Raw genomic sequence first — 18,991 nt, forward strand, 5'->3', positions numbered from 1 at the left:
TAACTAATAAAAACAGTAGCCTACCAGTCATTGTACCATGTAAACATTAAAACGTTGTCACTAAACTAAACTAAATTCTGTTTAGTTTTCAAATGTTTTGACAATCAGGTAACATGCTATGGTCATTAAATGGCTTTCCTGAGGCAAATGTGACATCATGTGACATATTGTTAACTAATTAGCATCTCGAGGCGTGCCTCATCTCAGTCCTCTTAATAATTCATTGAATGAACAATCACTCAGCACTGAGGGAGAGTATAAAAGGCTTGTCTTTATTGTCTTCGTCTTGAGATTATATTGATTGAATACATGAGTAACATGGATTTAACCAATGAGAGATACATTACCTCAATTGTAGATATATAATTGTACATTACAATAGATGTGTGATGAAACAAGAAAAACTCTTCTCCCCTCGCAGCCTTAAAGACTAGGAGAGAGAAAACAGGGAGAAACAGAGAAAGTAAAGTCAGGCTGATAAGATTTATCTTACAGTCCCCCATTTGATCATAAAATAATCAATTAATCACAGCGTGACTTTTCCTCACAACACTTAATCACTTTCCTTTACCCTCAGTAATATCCAGCTTCATAAAACATCTTCAACCTTCAATTAACACCTTCTTTACACTCTTAAACAGTAGGTAAGAATTCACTGTAGACAACTACTGTGTCATCTTCCACAAAATCCTCTATCCAAACTTTACACATTGTGTGACAACAAGAACAGAAAGTCAGACTTTTACTGTCAGGAAGACTTCTAGTGTGATCGAATACCTCTCACTCATCTGTTTGTGCTCCCTTTTAATTTTGGCCTGTAATAGTAATATATTGACTGTGACAATCCAATTAATCTTGATCAACACTAGACCCAGTTACTAAAATTGACTAAAACAACAACATTATCAGAAGTATCATACAAATGTACAAAATAAATCTTTTGATGCCTCTAGACCACATCTTGGTCCCTTTATTCTATGCTTTAGCATCAGTTTCTGTTGCCTTTCACTTTTTGCTGCTAAGCAATGAGGTGCTCGTCGATCCTTCCTCTGTTCTGAGATACTCTTTATCAGTCGGAGCAAACAGCTTGAGTCTGCTCAATCTCAAGGGACTCTTCTGCCAGGGTTAGAGGCGCTCCTGGTGTGAACTCAGGGAGTTTCCACTTCTCAACACTGTGTGCTCATCTCGCTCCGCCATTCAGATAGTCTTTTCTAGTGGTCACAATCAGGTGTCATTCAGACAGTGTCATTTAACATTCAATTTTAACATTTTAAGACCTGCACAGAAGTCGCTTCGACTTCTGTGCAAACACACAAAATCACTCGGCTCAACAGAGATATACAAATGAACAATGGACATTTCTGGCTTTAAATGAACAATTACAGAGTAAAGGTCTATAGAAGAACATTGGAGACCGTAGCAAAAATAATTTAGATTAAGACAGGATTAGGCCTTAGTTCAGTTAGGATATTTAAGTAACATTTATAAACATGCCTTAGAAAAAAACATTACTGGTGTGCATTTTAAAAACAAAACATGCCACTGACTTAATTTAAGATATGCTTTGTAGTATCGGCTGAATCAAGTATTTCTATAAGCATTCATATTTTATTAACACTTTTGTGGATTATTTTATGATGATCATTTAACCTCTATAACTGAAATAATTATTCATTTACAACAAAACTGAAATTTTTTCATGTGTAAAATTAACTGGTTAAGTGACTAGAACGATAAAATTATATTCGATTAACATGGGAAAATTAGAGTCGCACTTGACTGAAATTATTAGTTAAATGGTAATTAGGCTGAAAACATGAATGCTAAAATAGTCTCCAATCTGTCTAATTGTGTGAAGTGGAATATAAATAAAAACTTCTTGTTAATTGATCTGTTGTATTAAAGCAATATGAGTGTTGCTGTAGTGCTGGATATCAGTCATGTGATCATCACGGCCCAATCACAGCCACCATACTGATATTCAGATCAACAGCACTCTTACTCTTGTGATCTGGATTAAATATTGGAAACATGATGAAATCTGGAAGATCCAGATCTACAGGAGTAACGTTTACTGACTATTAACCGCTAAGATCCTCAGAGAGTGAGAACAACTGAAGAATGGAAAGAGTGTGTGAGTGAAGGTGGTTGTGAATGTGTGTAGATGTGTGTTAGTTACAGGATCAGAGAATGACACCGTTCCTCCATCATAGTCCAGATTCACTCTCACATGATCAAGCTTCTGTTTAACAGGAAAACTAGAAACAAAATAACATTCGTCCACATCATACTCCACACTCCAGACATCAGTGTTGAAGAAATCCCACCCCTTCCTCTGGTTTGATGCTGTAGTTACTCCAAGAGTCCACTCTGAACTCTCTTTAACCTCCACATCCCAGCAGTGTGTTCCTGAGTTAAACCCCTCTGAACCCAGAACACAGAAATACTCGTCAAATCTCTCTGGATTATCAGGAAGAGGTCGTTTGTTCCAGTTGTCTCTCACACTGGTCAGATCATCAGACAGGATGAGACGTGGATGAGCAGTGTTTGGATCCAGAATGACAGGAGCTGATGAGACACAATCAACAGATGCTTTTATTCTGATGTTCATATAATGATCAAGAGTGAACCAACACAGATTATTATGAATTATGACACTCGTCCTGTTGATCAAACACATCAGACATGTTCCTCTGATCACTGTCAGTGCTGTTATTAGTTTCACACTCATTTTCATCATCAACTACAAACATTAAATGTGTGATTCAGACATTTGTGTCCATCAAGAGAAACTGATACTTTAGGAAAGTTAAAATAACAATAAATCAATGAGATCTGATGAGATTTATGCTGTAGATGAAAAACTGTAAGTGTGTGTCTGATCTTCAGCAGCATCTGAACATCTTCATTTTATTGGATCTTATTGTCTGTGTCACAGACACGTCAGGTTCCACCATCCACCAATCACAGCGCACACACCTGCACCTCATCATCACAGCAATCACCAGCACTATAAAGGACTCACACTCACACACAGTCATTGACTTACCTGTATGCTTACCTCAAGGACTCCTGGCGATCTACTTACCTGTCTCCTGTCTGCAAAGCGTTGCAATGGGCAGACTCCCTTTGGTCACAGAAAGGACCTGCTGTCCAATCCTATAACTCCTTCGTCAATCACTTCCGGGAAGTTTTCGGCAGACCAGTCACTGACTCCTCCATTGGTGAGAAACTTTACAATTTAAAACAAGGTTCCATGTCTGTCAATGAATATGCTTTGCAATTCAGCACGCTGGCGGCGTCTAGTGGATGGAATGAACAAGCGCTCATCACCTCCTACCGGCAAGGTCTGGATCCTAGGGTGCGGTTGCATCTCACTGCATACGAGGATTCCATCGGCCTCGAACGCTTCATCCAGCTGTCCATCCGCTTCGGCTCTCGTATGCAGTCGTGTATCGAAGAACACCAGGGCCAGCCACTGTTCAACACCCTCCTCCGTCGATCCGAACCCGTCAGTCCTCCAGAACCAGCCAGCGAACCCATGCAAATAGAGCATTCAAGACTTTCTTCTACTGAACGTCAACGAAGGCTGACCCTGAATCTGTGTCTCTACTGTGGTGCTCCTGGGCATGTCATTTCTGCATGCCCAATTCGTCCTCCTCGTCCTCTGGTGAGTGCCATCATTCCCTCCATTAAAAAGATGAAACCACTCACTACTGTTGTAAACCTTACTGTTGCTGATGTATCTATTCCAGTAGTGGCGCTCCTCGATTCAGGGTCAGCAGGAAACTTCATCTCCGGTGTCCTCTGTCGACAACTCAAGCTCAAGACCTCGCCCTCTCCGGCCATCTACCAGATCCACTCAATCACGGGCAAACCCCTAAGTTGAAGGAGAGTCAGTCGCTGTGTGGGCCCACTCCAACTGCGGATTGGTGTATTACATCTTGAGGAAATCTATCTGCTGGTTCTGGAGGAATCCACCTCTGACGTGGTCCTAGGACGCCCGTGGTTGGAGCAGCACAATCCCTCATGGAGCACTGGTGAGATCCTGAAGTGGGGTGATAACTGTTTCTCTAATTGTTTCTCTGAGTTTCCTGTTTCCAAATCTCCTCGTTCCAAGGATATCTCCATCTGTACTACCTCCGTCGAAAGTCCTGTAGAGAAACGTTCCGTGGACATTCCATCCTGTTACACCCCCTTCAGTGACGTCTTCTGCCCACAAAGAGCCTCTAAGCTGCCTCCACACCAGCCATGGGACTGTGCCATCGATCTGCTTCCAGGTGAGCCAGTGCCCAGGGGAAGGATCTACCCCCTGTCAATACCGGAGGAGAAGGCCATGGAGGAATACATCAAAGAGGCCCTAGACCAAGGTTACATCCGCCCGTCTACTTCCCCTGCTGCTTCGAGTTTCTTCTTTGTGGAGGCTTGAGGCCCTGCATAGATTACCGTGCTCTCAATAAAATAACAGTGAAGTTCCGTTATCCCCTTCCTCTCGTCCCAGCTGCTCTGGAACATCTCCGTGGTGCCACTGTGTTCACCAAGCTGGACCTCCGCAGCGCGTACAACCTCATCCGGATACGCGAGGGGGACGAGTGGAAAACCGCCCTCGTCACGCCCACCGGCCACTATGAATACTTAGTTATGCCGTATGGCCTGGTCAACGCCCCCTCCGTATTCCAGGATTTCATACATGAGGTGCTCCGGGAGTTCCTTCACAAGTTTGTCCTGGTCTACATTGATGACATCCTCATATACTCCCGGAGCCTGGCCGAACATCGCCATCACATTGCGGAGGTCCTCCAACGCCTGAGACAGTTCCACCTCTTCCTGAAGGCTGAAAAATGCTCATTCCATCAACCATCTGTACACTTCCTGGGTTACATCATCGATCACAGTGGCATCCGGATGGATGAGGGGAAGGTGGAAGCCATCAAGTCTTGGCCCACTCCATCTACCATCAAAGAACTCCAACGCTTCCTTGGCTTCACTAACTTCTACCGCCGTTTTATCAAGAATTACAGCTCCATCGTTCATCCACTCACCAACCTGCTCAGAAACCAGCCCAAGTCTCTGTCCTGGACTCCAGCTGCCACCAACGCCTTCAACGCCCTCAAAGAAGCCTTCACCACCGCTCCCCTCCTCGTCCACCCCAATCCAGACTTGCCCTTCGTCGTGGAGGTGGACGCCTCCACCACCGGAGTGGGAGCGGTTCTATCTCAGCAGCAGGGGACACCAAGTAGGCTCCATCCATGTGCCTTCTTCTCCCGCAAGCTCAACCCGGCGGAGGTCAACTAAAACATCGGTGACCGCGAGCTCCTGGCAGTCAAGTTGGCCCTGGAGGAATGGAGGCATTGGTTGGAGGGAGCCAAACATCCCTTCCTGGTCCTTACTGATCATAAGAACTTGGAATACCTGCGAGCTGCTAAAAGACTGAATCCTCGACAAGCACGCTGGGCTATGTTCTTCTCCCTCTTTGACTTCTCAATCTCCTATCGTCCTGGCTCCAAAAATGTCAAAGCGGATGCCTTATCTCGCCTCCATGCTCCAGAGGAAAGTAATGAAGAACCAGAAACTATTCTCCCTGAATCTGTCTTCGTGAGCCCTATCTCCTGGTCAGAGGAGACATTACCCTCCTCCAATGCCTCCACCAACGCCCCGCCGGGTTGTCCAGCAAGCTTGCAGTACATCACCAGGACATGACACATTTCACTTATCCACTCTGCCCACACATCACTTGACACTGGCCACCTGGGGTCAATGAGACCCTCTTGCTGCTGAAGGAGCGCTTCTGGTGGCCAAACATGGCAACGGATGTCAGAAGGTACGTGCAGGGCTGCAGGGAGTGCGCCATCTCCAAGAGCCCTCGCCATCTTCCAGCCGGCAAGCTCAATCCTCTGCCCGTTCCTGATCGACCCTGGTCACACCTGGGAGTGGATTTCGTCACTGACCTACCTGCCTCTGATGGTCACACCTGCATCCTGGTAGTCGTAGACCGATTCTCCAAGTCATGCCGTCTGATTCCCCTGAGAGGTTTACCTACCGCCATGGAAACTGCTGAACTCATGTTTAATCACGTATTCCGATACTATGGTATTCCCGAAGACATCGTCTCAGACAGAGGACCCCAGTTCATCTCTCGGGTATGGAAGGCCTTCCTGTCCCTCCTGGGTGTGACCGTCAGTCTCTCCTCCGGCTACCATCCTCAGTCGAATGGGCAGATGGAGAGGAAGATCAAGGAGATCGGCCGCTTCCTCCGTACCTTCTGTCACGGCCACCAGGACTCTTGGAACCAGTACCTGGGTTGGGCCGAGTACGCACAGAACTCCCTTCGTCAACCATCTACTGGACTCACTCCATTCCAGTGCGTACTCGGTTACCAACCCCCACTGTTCCCCTGGGATGGGGAACCATCCAACGTTCCAGCGGTAGACTACTGGTTCCGAGAGAGCGAGAGGGTCTGGGACTCAGCACACCACCAACTGCAGCGAGCCCTGCGCAGACGCAGGATGACAGCCGACCTTCGTCGCTCCCACGCTCCTTCCTACCAACCGGGACAGAAGGTTTGGCTGTCAACTCGGGACATCAGACTGCGTCTGCCCTGCAAGAAGCTGAGTCCCAGGTTCATTGGCCCATTCACCATCCTGGAGCAGATCAACCCGGTCACCTACAAACTTCAGCTACCTCCTGAGTACCGCATTCACCCCACATTCCATGTGTCACTCCTCAAACCTCACCACCCTTCTGTCTCTGTTTCCACAGAACCTGACGTGGCAGCCGCCGAGCCCCCCCTTCCAATCATCAGACACGTCAGGTTCCACCATCCACCAATCACAGCGCACTCAATCACCCGAGTACTGATCACCGACACCTGCACCTCATCATCACAGCAATCACCAGCACTATAAAGGACTCGCACTCACACTCATCGTCCGGTCTCGTTTGCATTAAGACTTACCTGTATGCTTACCTCAAGGACTCCTGGCGATCTACTTACCTGTCTCCAGCGTCTCCAGTTCTCCTCGTGTGAATTCCTTCTGTGTGTGAGTGTTCCCTGTCTCCTTCATCCAGTTACTCCAGCAATATCCAAGAGCTTCATCTCTGCTATCAGCAAAGGATAGTATTACCTCTCTGCATTCCATCCATCATCCATTTATCACTATTCATTCACCTGCACTGCTGTCACTCCTCTGTTGGTATCAATAAACATCGTTGTTTGTGTATTCCCGTCTCCGACCTGTCTGTACTGTAACAGTCTGTGTATTGCTTTAAAATAGTTTATTCTTACTGTCTGTTGTGTTTGAGTTATTATATTATTATTAATAATAATCTAAGACTAAGTTTTCTAATTGTAACTCCATTTAACAAGCTTCAGTTTGTGTCATGAAGCACATTCTCTCCACCCATCCATCATTTCCAGCTCAGATCTTCTGCAGTCAGACTCACTGTTTTGGACGATGTCCTGCATCTTCTTCCAGACTCTGAACGGCAGGTTGCCCAAGTAACGTGGCACATGAATCAAAGCTCCAGAAGCCATCTGTGGATCCAGCTGTGAGTTCTGGACTCTGGAAGAACATTCAGGAGTCAGAACTGCAGTGGCTTTGGATCAGAACCAGAGAGACCAGAGAAAGGAGCAGATCACTCACCTTTCCATTGAGACTGGAAACTCCTGCAGAACAAACACACCATTTATCATCAAGAACTCAATCAATGAACCAATGATCAACCAATGATCTGAAATCAGACCTTCAGAAAGCAGACGTCATTGGCTTTCATCATCTCCTCTGTGTCTTTGATTGTGTGTGAAAGAGCTGAGATGTGTCTGTTCATCTCCTCCAGCTTCTCCTTCATCATCTGCTCCTTCTGCTCCTCTTCCTCCCTCAGTGCAGTGATTGTAGCTTCTTCTTCATCTCTGAGAAACTGATGAAGCTTCTCAAACTGCTGTTTAATCTGACGCTCTGTGTGCTCAGCTTGAGACTGAAATCAGATCACATTCACTTCAATCATCTCAATCAACACACATCAACACTTCACATCATTAATATCAGAGATAAACTCAGATACTGACATATAACAGATCCAGAAGCAGATTGATGCTCGTCATTTACAGAAATAATAAACTGGAATCCATTATATTAAATATATCAGATCATAACTGTATATAGTGATCCTACAGCTGTAATGAAAATGACTCTGATTCTGTTTCCTCACCTTGATGTGTTGAACTGTTTTCTCAAACTCTCCTTTCATTTCTTCATTGTGTTGAAGTTTCTTCTGTAAGGACTTCAGTGCTGTATTGAGCTCCTCCTAGAATTGAACAAAAATACATAAAATACATAAAACATCAGATTACTGTGAAGAGAAAGAAAGAATATGATACAGTTATATGATCATATGATGCTGTGAAAAAGGATTTACCTCATCCTGTTATTTATTGAAGCAAAAGAGTTATCCAATACCATCTGGATGCGTGAAAATGTATTTGTGTAACGTAACACACTACTTTCCATAACAAGTAACTAAGTAATACAATTAGTTACTTTTTAGGTAGCAGGGACATCACTAGAGGGGTGGAAGGTTGACTAATTATCCCTTTACATGTGGAATAAGAGTCATTTGTCTTACCTTATATGATGGAACAACTTCACTGATGGGTCTGACTGTGTGATTGACGTGTTTTTGTGAATTCATACACTCTAAACACACAGGCTGTTTGTCCTCCAGACAGAAGAGTTTGAGTTTCTCACTGTGTAAACTGCAGATCTCCTCAGATCCTGATGAACTCCTCTCATTTCTCTCCTTCAGGAACGACTCACACAAGTTCTTTAATGCCAGATTAACTGGAGGTTCATCTTTTGAGGATCTGCAGACAGGACACTCCTGAGTTTTCTTGGTTCTCCAGAACTGTTGAAGACACTCTTTACAGACACTGTGACTACATGATAGAAGAACAGGAGCCTTGAAGATTTCATGACATACAGAACAAATATAATCATCTTCAGCTGCTGAAGCCATTTTCACTGTTTGAGCTCCAGCAATCTAAACTTTACTTTCACTTTCTGAACGACGGTTTCAAAAATAACTACATGAATCACAAAGATCTGCTGTCTGTTTAGAAACAAATGTCTCAAAAATTCTTCCTTAAAGCATTTTTCTTCGTTCTCCACTGATTGCTGATTCTTTATTGGTTTTGTTGAGACACAAGAGTCAGTTTGACAGAAATGTGGAAATGAGTCAGTCTCTTCTTGGTTAGTGTTGTAAGAGGGTGGAGTTTATGATCAGCTTTGGGTGTGTTCAAACAATATCAGGATTTCTTCAGGTTAAACTTAATTTGGATATTTTCACTTAGGGGTGTACTCACTTTTGTGGCCAGCGGTTTAGACATTAATGTCTGTGTGTTGAGTTATTTTGAGGGGACAGCAAATTTGCACTGTTGTACGAGCTGTACACTCACTACTTTACATTGTAGCAAAGTGTCATTTCTTCAGTGTTGTCACAAAAGATATAATAAAATATTTACAAAAATGTGAGGGGTGTACTCACTTCTGTGAGATACTGTAACACTGCTGGTGTCTATATGTGTCACTCAGAGTGTTAAAGTAACACTTGTACATTTACACAGCAACCTTTGTACAGATGACAATGTTGTCAAATCGACGCTTGTTCAAGTGGATCCACGAATGTCGGCAATGTCACTTTGTAAAGAAACACTACGCGCCTGCGCACATGAAATCTCTAAATTATTCAAGTTGACAGAGTGTGTTAAAGATATAAAACATTGGATGACCAGTAATTTTCTTCTATTAAATTAATATAAGACTGAAGTATTACTCATTGGACCAAAAACTTGTACACAGAATCTTTTAGAATATTTGCATTTAGAAGGATGTACTGTTACTTCATCCTCTACAGTTAAAAACCTGGGTGTTATATTAGACAGCAACTTGTCCTTCAACAATCATATTTCATATGTTACAAAAACAGCCTCTTACCAGTTCTTACCAGGCCAAGAAAATATGATTACACTGGTTACCTATTAAGTTCTGTATCAATGATGAAGTATTGCTACTGACCTATAAGGCCAGGGGGGTACTACTCTGCTCCTGGAGAGCTACCGTCCTGCAGACTTCAGTTCCAACCCTGCTCCAGCACACCTGTCTGTAATTATGAAGCAACCCTGAACACCTTGATTAGCTGGTTCAGGTGTGTTTGATTGGGGTTGGAGTTGAAATCTGCAGGATGGTAGCTCTCCAGGAGCAGGGTTGGACACCCCTGTATAAGGCCCTAAATGGTTTAGCTCCTCTGTATTTAACTGATCTTGTATCTCCCTACAATCCATCATGCTCTTTAAGATCACAAAACTCTGGCCTTCTGGTTGTACCTAGAATATCTAAGTCCACTAAAGGAGGAACTCACTCACTCAGTTTAAATCTAGATTAAAGACGCATCTCTTTAGCCAAACATTCACATAAGCCCTGTCCAAATACGCACACTTGCAGTCTTTGCACTTGACCACTAGTCTATTTACATGACGCATTTCCTCTATTTGGCCCAAGTGTTCAAGTAGGCGTGAAGACTGCAAGTGTGTGTAGAACTTTTGATTATCCGATGGGACACACTTATAGTCTTGCAAGAATGGAAGTGTTTACAGAGCTTTTCAGAAATGATTATTTTCAATACTTTGCATTTTAAAATAAACTTGTAAATGTCTGTGTAACAAACAGAAGACGCAATATTAAAATTCTGGTGCTTCTAATTAAGTGATAAAAAGCAGTTGCAAATGTTGTATACATAGTTGTATATGTAATACCTAATTAATTTAACTTACAGTGGAATTTTTTCATTGATATCTGCCTGCATTGACACCACTGTATGCGAACTGAACTGGGCTGGATGATGATGTCACTGTTTACTCCAGTGCTGATATAGATAAATTAACTACATTAATAACTATTGATTCTTACATCGGAATGAATCAATACTGAATTTGATACAATGCTGTGCAACTCTCGATTTCAGGGCACGCGAGTTCCCGAACATAATGCATGATGGGATACGCTTAGCCTCGAATACCGCTCTGAAGTGGGTTTAGTGTGCATTAAGGGCACGGAATTTTGGCATTTTTAAGACATGGGACAGTCTTGCACACTTACTACTTGTCGTGTGCATGCGCTTTCAAGTGGCCAAGACCACAAGTGTGGGTATTTGGACAGAGCAATAATGCATCTCATATCCTTGTACTCCAGTTATATCAGATCAATTGCACATGACTATCTTTGCTTAATGTTATGAACAGCAGCTACGCTAATTATTCTCCATTTGCTTTTCTGTTTCATCTCGGGACGCCCGTCCTGAGGTGACTAGAGAGTCCATCAGCTTCAGTTTGGTTCCAGCCTCTTATGAAGACTTCAGATGATCAACACCTGTGAAGAGACGGTGCCAACCGCTGCGAGGACTTCCGATGACGCAAACTCTGGATCAACACGCACATTCCCAAATTTTGCTATATATCCTAATCATTGTTAATATGCATTACAGTTTTTTTCAATACCTATTTTTTTCAAAACTTTACACAAACACATCCAAGAATTACACACACAAAATGCAAAATGCTTCACATCTCTTGCAAAATGAAGCGCTGCATTCAAAATATCACAAACACATCTCAAAAGCAAACATTTGTCTTACGTTGCAAACACCTTTGCCATAATATTCTATTTTTGGATATATCAGTTATTCAAAACCTAAAGCTCTTCTTTCATGAGCTCCTGTGTACATTTCTGTACAATACTGAAAGAAACTGGCAGAGAGATGCTAAAAAATTCATGGTAAACACGAAAAGATTGAAACCAAATTATTTACTTTTTTGTATGTAAGCATTTGTGGTTGTGAATACAGTATTACAGTACGAAAGAACAGAAATACATCAACCATGTGTAGTTGGACAGAAACAATGGTTGTGTTTGAAAAAGGAAATATTCCTGTTAGATTTTTGTGTGTTACATAGAGAATTGTGTGTTGTGTTTTACAAAAAGTGTTTCATGAAATTGAAAACTGAGTCGAAGGCAGAGAATTAGTGTGTGGTTCTGCAGATTTGGTGTGTGTTTCTGGTATATAGTATCCCAGATAGCATGTAATCATTGAAACAATGTTGAGTCAGTGTTGATTTCTCAGTGCTAATTGCATTGAATTACCGTTACAAAGGGATGTTGCTTCAGTTTCACTCTTGCACCCTCAGTTACTGTTGAAGCAATGTTGAGATTTCAACCTCAAATCAATGGTAATATTATTGATTCAACATTATGAGGTGATGTTGGTTCAATATCACGTTTGCACCCGCATTTAATGTTGAAACAATGCTGAGATTAACAAAAAAAAAAAAAATCAATGATTCTACATCACTGCTGTTGAATACATATTGAAATTAACAAAAATAATCATTAGAAATATCGTTTGATCAATGTTAATGTGATGCTGATTGAACTGAAACAACATTAATTCTGAACAACATTAATATTTCAGCTACACTTCAGTGACACGTCAACAAAATTCTGACCATTTCAAAGTTCTGGGAAAACCTTTTAAAACATAAATGACACCCTTTCCAGCAACTGAGTCGACAAAAGCATTACAACCTTTAAAAACAACATTATTCTCAGAAGTCTTGTGTCATAAATACAAGCGCTCCAACGGTTCAGGTTTTCAAAATCTGGCTTGCATCAGACTACTGCCTCTTTTCCTTTGGGTTCTCTGAAATCTGAAAAAGAAAGCATGACGTTACTCAAGAGCAAGTCAATTCAGTTGTCACACATACAGTCACATTCAACAATGTTAATATGCTAAACACAATATGATTCACTTTTTATAAATGACTAAACACACAATATTTTAACTATATTTATAATACTGTAAAAATCATGTATATTTAATCTAGTTATCAACACTTCAATTACACTATGGGAAAGTGTCCAATCGTTCCACCCAAGCTTATCTCCAGCTCTAATTAAACACACCTGAAGCAGCTAATCAAGGTCATTAGGATCAATGAACACTTCCAGGCAGGATTGATGGAGCTAAACTCCTCATGAAGAGGAATAAACACCTCTGTGGCCTGTTGCACAAAGCCGGTTTCAGTTGCTACCCAGGTAAGTTCAAGATTAGTTTGAACAAACTCTGGTTTTTCGGGCTTATGAAGGTGGATTGGTTTTTAGAGAAGTGAATTGCGCGGCTCTCTCACGAGAAGTGGATTAAACAGACGCTCTCCGTGTTCCGTGTGATTGGCTGTTTGCCGCACGTGTCACGCTTTCAGGTGCGTGTGCTCCAGAGTTAATCGCAAACTCTGGATTAAACCTGAGTTGACAGAGAGAGTTTATGCTGAGCATTGTGAGCCCGTTGAACCTGATCTAAACCTGGTTGGATTTATATGGATTTGTAAGGATTTATATGGAAACTCAAAGTTTGTTTAACTAGATTCATGCAACAGGCCACAGAACTATTGAAGACACTCTTTACAGAAACTGTGACTACATGATAAAATAACAGGAGCCTTGAAGATTTCATGACATACAGGACAAATATAATCATCTTCAGCTGCTGAAGCCATTTTCACTGTTTGAGCTCCAGCAATCTAAACTTTACTTTAACTTCCTGAACGACAATTTCAAAAATAACCACAGAAAAAAAAAAAAAAAAATCACACAGATCTGCTGTCTGTTTAGAAACAAATGTCTCAAAAATTCTTCTTTAAAGCATTTTTCTTCATTCTCCACTGATTCTTGTTTGCCTTTGTAGAAACAGTCAAATGGCTGGCAGCAAAAAACAAAACAAAAACAAAAAAACAAACAAAAAACATCCTGTAAAATTAGTAAATATGTAAAAATAATAATAGTAAATAAAAATAAGTAAAATATCATAATCTAAATTAACAAACAAAAATACAATGTTATTTTACAGGTATTTCCTGAATTATCACAATCAAATACCTTCCCTGTAAAAAAATAATCATTAAAAACAGTCACATGACTGGCAGCAACAGAACATTAAACACTAACAGATCTCTCCAGATGTAACAATGTGTGTGTAGGCAGACAGATCAAAACAAGTAAATTTACTCAAGTGAATTCAGAAAAGAGTACTTAATATTTCTACTGGAGTGGGGGCACTAGAGATCAAGTAGATCAAAACTTTATTTGTGCACAGAGCTACTATAATTAATAATGTGAAATTAATAACATAATCATCCATATAATCATAGAGTAGACTCAGCCCCGGACCAGTATGAGCAGCACCCCCTGCTGGCCTCACTAACACCATTCCAGCAGCAGACTAGTCTTCCAGTGGCCTGTTGCACAAAGCCGGTTTCAGTTTCTACCCAGGCAAGTTCGAGGTTAGTTTGAGTAAACTCTGCTTTTTCGGGCTTATGAAGGTGGATTGGTATCCTGTATCTCTCGCTCCAAATTAAAGCAGTTTATAGTGAAAATATTTTAGAGACAAAATTGCTCATCTTTTGCTGCTAATTATTTATTATATTTATATTATATGAATTAATGATGTATAATTCATATAATAGTATATTCATATAACTATTATATTATTTGACAATTAATATTTAACTTTGCTTTTAAATTTATATAAATATAATACATGCATCAATATATAAAGCTTTTAAACAAATTAAGCTTATGTGTATTCATTTTAGCTCTTTGTGAATCTAATGTAAATTATTACATTATAAATTATTAGGCATATTTCTTTGATTCACATGCATTGACATAGTCAGATATTTTCTTTCATTTGCCTTCTCAAACTTTCACTGCAGCAGTTTTTATTCCTGCCTTGTAAATGCATTTAATTTCATGTTATTTTTCATAACGATCTCTTAATCTTCAGAAGAGAAGTGAATTGCACGGCTCTCTCGCGAGAAGTGAATCAAATGGACGCTCTGTATGTTCCGTGTGATTGGCTGTTTGCCGCACGTGTCACGCTTTCAGGTGCATGCGCTTCAGAGTTAATCGCAAACTCTGGATTAAACCTGAGTTGACAGAGAAAGTTTAAACCGAGCGTTGTGCAACATCTGATCCTGATCTTAACCAGTTTGGATTTATCTGGATTTGTCAACTCTAAACCTACGCTGAAACTCAGAGTTTGTTCAACTAGCTTCATGCAACAGGCCACAGGAGTCTACCATCCACTCCTGACCAGACTCAACCCTGCTTAGCTTCAGTCTTGGCCTACAGGGTCATACGCTTCTGCTCGTTTGCAGTTGATTTCATCTAAGGCTGTGGCTGGAAGTCAGTTGTAGTTCTTGTGTTTCTGCTCGTCTCTTCTCTTTTTCTGTCTAAACATGTTTCTTCAGTTGATGGTCTTTGACAGTTATTTCCATTAATGGTAAACTTTTGGCACACTGTGCTGGCATACATTTCACCATTTTGTTTACAGTGTACCTTTTTTTTTTTTTTTTTTTTTTTTTTACAATGAACAAATCCAAACAAAACATTTTCTCAAAGTAAAGAAAAATCTTTATCAATGTTCTCAATAACAAATATGGAAAAATCTTTCCACAACAATGTAGAATAATGACAAAGCCAAAATAAATGCACTAAAGTTTCTGGGTGTTTACAAAAAGAACAGTTTGTATCAATATCTTTTTTGTATTTCTTTAAGAAAGTATTAACAGGATATATACGATGGACAATTCGAACTGAAACTTATTATCTTATTCTTATTAGTAATTAACAATCTGTTTGGAATCAGCCAAGTTTTATTCCAAACAATACCAGGAACTAAAGCATTCCAATAAAATGTAATATTTGGGATTGACACACTTCCAATAAAAAAATGTGAATGTATTGATCTATTCGAAGAAGTAGCTGAAAAACTATATTTTTCTACCATTGTAACAATCAGCTTGGTGAAGTTAGATCTTCAGATGAAGGTAGGTCTTCATGTCTGTGATAGGAATTATCTAGCTTTGAAAAGAAGTTGACTGCCAGTATTAAAAAAAAAGGCTGAACATCAGTTCACAAATAAAATAGAATACAAAAATAATACAAAAATAAATAAATAAATAAAAAGTACTATAATGTAAAAAATACAAAACAGAATTGTATTTGGTCTCTCTTTTTTATGTAATGTTTATTTAACCAGGAAAATGTGACAACATTAAGTGTAACAGGTTCATGAATTTATATTTGATATATACATTTTTATTTATTTATTTTTTTAAATAACTGCCTCCTCATTTTAAAACACCACCACATGACACTGCTCCAGATGGGATGGCATCGAAAACAATAGCAAATTCTTTAGGGGTAACGGGAATATTGAACTGATTAAGAAATTCTTCATAATTTAATAAATGTCCCTTTGCATTAAACAACTGACTTATGAGCAAAATATCTTCTTCAAACCTGCACTGAAAGAAAAGAGAGTCAAGTCAAGTCAAGTCACCTTTATTTATATAGCGCTTTTTACAATGTAGATTGTGTCAAAGCAGCTTTACATTGATAACTGGTACATTGTTTGGCTGCACAGCAGCTCTTAAAAGAATAGTGTCAATGCAGGCAGATCAAAGCACTGTTGAATATCAAATGTCAAGTCAAATGTCCCCAACTAAGCAAGCCAGAGGCAACAGTGGCAAGGAACCCAAACTCCATCAGGTGACATTAGGTGGCAGACAAGTGGCAAATTGGTGTTAAAATGGAGAAAAAAACCTTGGGAGAAACCAGGCTTAGTCGGGGTGCCAGTTCTCCTCTGGCCAACAGTGCTTTGTTACAATTCAGGTTGCTATCATAAGTCCAATAGGATCGAAACATTAAAAGTATTTATTTCAGTTCCATCCAATTGAGGATCGTATTGAGGATCACGCCGGTATGGACGGTTGTTGAGGAACTGTGTCGTGGCTGTCGTGTCGATGAGGCCCTCACAGTGGATGATCTAGTTGACTCAATCTCTGCTGATACGTCAGGGCTGCGTTGTGGTCGTGTCAAAGTGCAGGTCCTCGATCTCACCTGGATACGGCCTGGATCCAGCTGACTACGGTAAACCTCGTGATAAACAGAGAGACTAATATTAGCGTAGATGCCATTCTTCTTCTGATGTAACGAGTACATCTGGTGTTATAGGAAGTGTGTTCCCGGTTCCGGCTGACTAATTTATGCAGCCTAATAATCCTTTAACAGATTTGAAAACATAAATTGGTAATGTGTTATGTGTATGCCACGTTAAAGAGATGTGTTTTTAGTCTAGATTTAAACTGACCGAGTGTGTCTGCTTCCCGAACAATGCTAGGAAGATTGTTCCAGAGTTCAGGTGCCAAATAGGAGAAGGATCTACCGCCTGCAGTTGATTTTGATATTCCAGGTATTATAAATTGGCCTGAATTCTGAGATCGCAATTGCAATGAAGGACTATAATGTGTAAAGAGCTCATGCAATGCACCTATTAGTTCTGGCATCATGCACCAAACAGTACTATTTACCATCAAGGTTGGATTATTTAATTCTGAAACTCAAGCATGCCACCATCCTGGGTCATCCTTGGCTGGTGATTCACGATCCATCTATTTCCTGGAACCAGGGTGAACTCACAAAATGGTCAAGTTTCTGCCAATCAAATTGTCAGTAACTTTTTATCAAATAAGTTTTATTAAAAGACAGATTTTAAAGAAGGACTGCAATCTTACAGACTCTTTTACCTAAAATACAATACAAGAATACAAGTCAAAATAGAACAAAAGACAGAAACACACACACATATACACACACACACACACACACTAACATCACCAACCATCCCTTACCAGACCTGTTTACATTAAATTGTGAAATATGGTGAAAAAAATGTAAATATTACATTAATAAATGATGCATTATTCCACAGGGTTTCCATCAGGATAACACAGAAAAGAGCGCCAGATTTTGTCAAACTGCTTAATTTTGCCATTCAAACAGTAGCAAATTTGTTCCAAATGAAGAGTGTAAGTCATCTCTCCAAGCATAACTTGACCGTAGGTACCTCCTTCTTTGCTGTAGTTAAACTGTATGCAAGCAATTTGTGCTGTCCCCCTGATATTGGATGCCCATGTTTAAAAAAGTCCCAGAATTATCAATGTTGGGTCAGGCTGCATTTGTACCCTAAACATTTCTGAAAGCACATCAAAAATTCCATTTAAATAACTCTGTATTCTTGAGCAAACAATAAATAAAACTATGGGACACATCCGCATCTACTGAATTACACTTGTCACAAAGAGGTGAGATATTTTGGTAAATTCTGTGCAGTTTCTGTTGAATAATGTAGTCTTTGAATGACCTTAAACTGAATAAGGCAGTGTTTAGAATTGATAGAATGTTCATTAATATCCTTTAAACTCTTTTGCCATATTTCCTCAGAAATTTCCACTCTGAGTTCCTTCTCCCATTCTTCCTTTAGAAATCTAGTAGAGGGAGAATTAAAAGATTGCAGCAGTTCATAAATTACCAAAGCTTTTTTACTTCCTTTACATTGATAAAGACACTTATCAATAATTGAGGGTGAAGCATTATCCGATGAAGGTATATGAGTATGAATAATTCCTAATCTGTAGAAAAAAAAAAAAAGAAAAAAAAAAAAAAAAAAAATGGGGAAATTTTAAATTTCTGTTGTAGCTGACTAAAGGATGCCTGAAACCCATCAACAAAAAGGTCCCCAATAGTACATGGACCCATTTCTTTCCATTTCTTCCATTCCATTAATTACCCTTGTTATGTTTGCTAAAGTTCCTCCTGTTCACTCAGCCTTTGTCCAATCACCATCCATATATGTTGCGTTGCACCTGCCTGCCTGCCTGTTGGATTGTTTATTAAAACCAGTATTCTGGATTTATTCTCTTCATCTGTTTGTCTTCCTGCAACCCAACGTGACAACGCGACCCCGCTGGTATGGAGAAATTTTTTAAACAAACTCGATCTATGGGGTACTTGGCGGTAGTCAAAGAGCAACGCCTGACCGTTCA

The 18,991-nt window shown here is 40.3% G+C and overlaps 1 protein-coding gene across 1 annotated transcript; it reads right to left on the minus strand.

The window, feature by feature from the left end:
- Window positions 1–251: 251 nt before the first annotated feature.
- On the minus strand, window positions 252–9,224 carry LOC127508153 (nuclear factor 7, ovary-like). Its single transcript, XM_051885844.1, has 6 exons — window positions 8,623–9,224; window positions 8,209–8,304; window positions 7,744–7,974; window positions 7,644–7,666; window positions 7,444–7,562; window positions 252–2,568 (listed from the first exon to the last, which is right to left on the minus strand). The coding sequence occupies exons 1-6, from the start codon at window positions 9,010–9,012 to the stop codon at window positions 2,072–2,074; spliced, it is 1,356 nt and encodes a 451-aa protein (XP_051741804.1). The 5' UTR covers window positions 9,013–9,224; the 3' UTR covers window positions 252–2,071.
- Window positions 9,225–18,991: the final 9,767 nt, after the last annotated feature.

The sequence above is a fragment of the Ctenopharyngodon idella genome, chromosome 3 (genome assembly GCF_019924925.1).
Source record: "Ctenopharyngodon idella isolate HZGC_01 chromosome 3, HZGC01, whole genome shotgun sequence".
Taxonomy (NCBI): Eukaryota; Metazoa; Chordata; class Actinopteri; order Cypriniformes; family Xenocyprididae; genus Ctenopharyngodon; species Ctenopharyngodon idella.

What these genes read in the sequence shown, in the direction of transcription:
- LOC127508153 (XM_051885844.1), bottom strand. Translation starts at nt 9,012, where the DNA reads ATGGCTTCAGCAGCTGAAGATGATTATATTTGTTCTGTATGTCATGAA. An exon ending in AAACAGTTCAACACATCAAG is followed by an intron (nt 7,975 to 8,208) that starts GTGAGGAAACAG and finishes ATCTGATTTCAG; the next exon opens with TCTCAAGCTGAGCACACAGA. An exon ending in TTTCCAGTCTCAATGGAAAG is followed by an intron (nt 7,563 to 7,643) that starts GTGAGTGATCTG and finishes ATGTTCTTCCAG; the next exon opens with AGTCCAGAACTCACAGCTGG.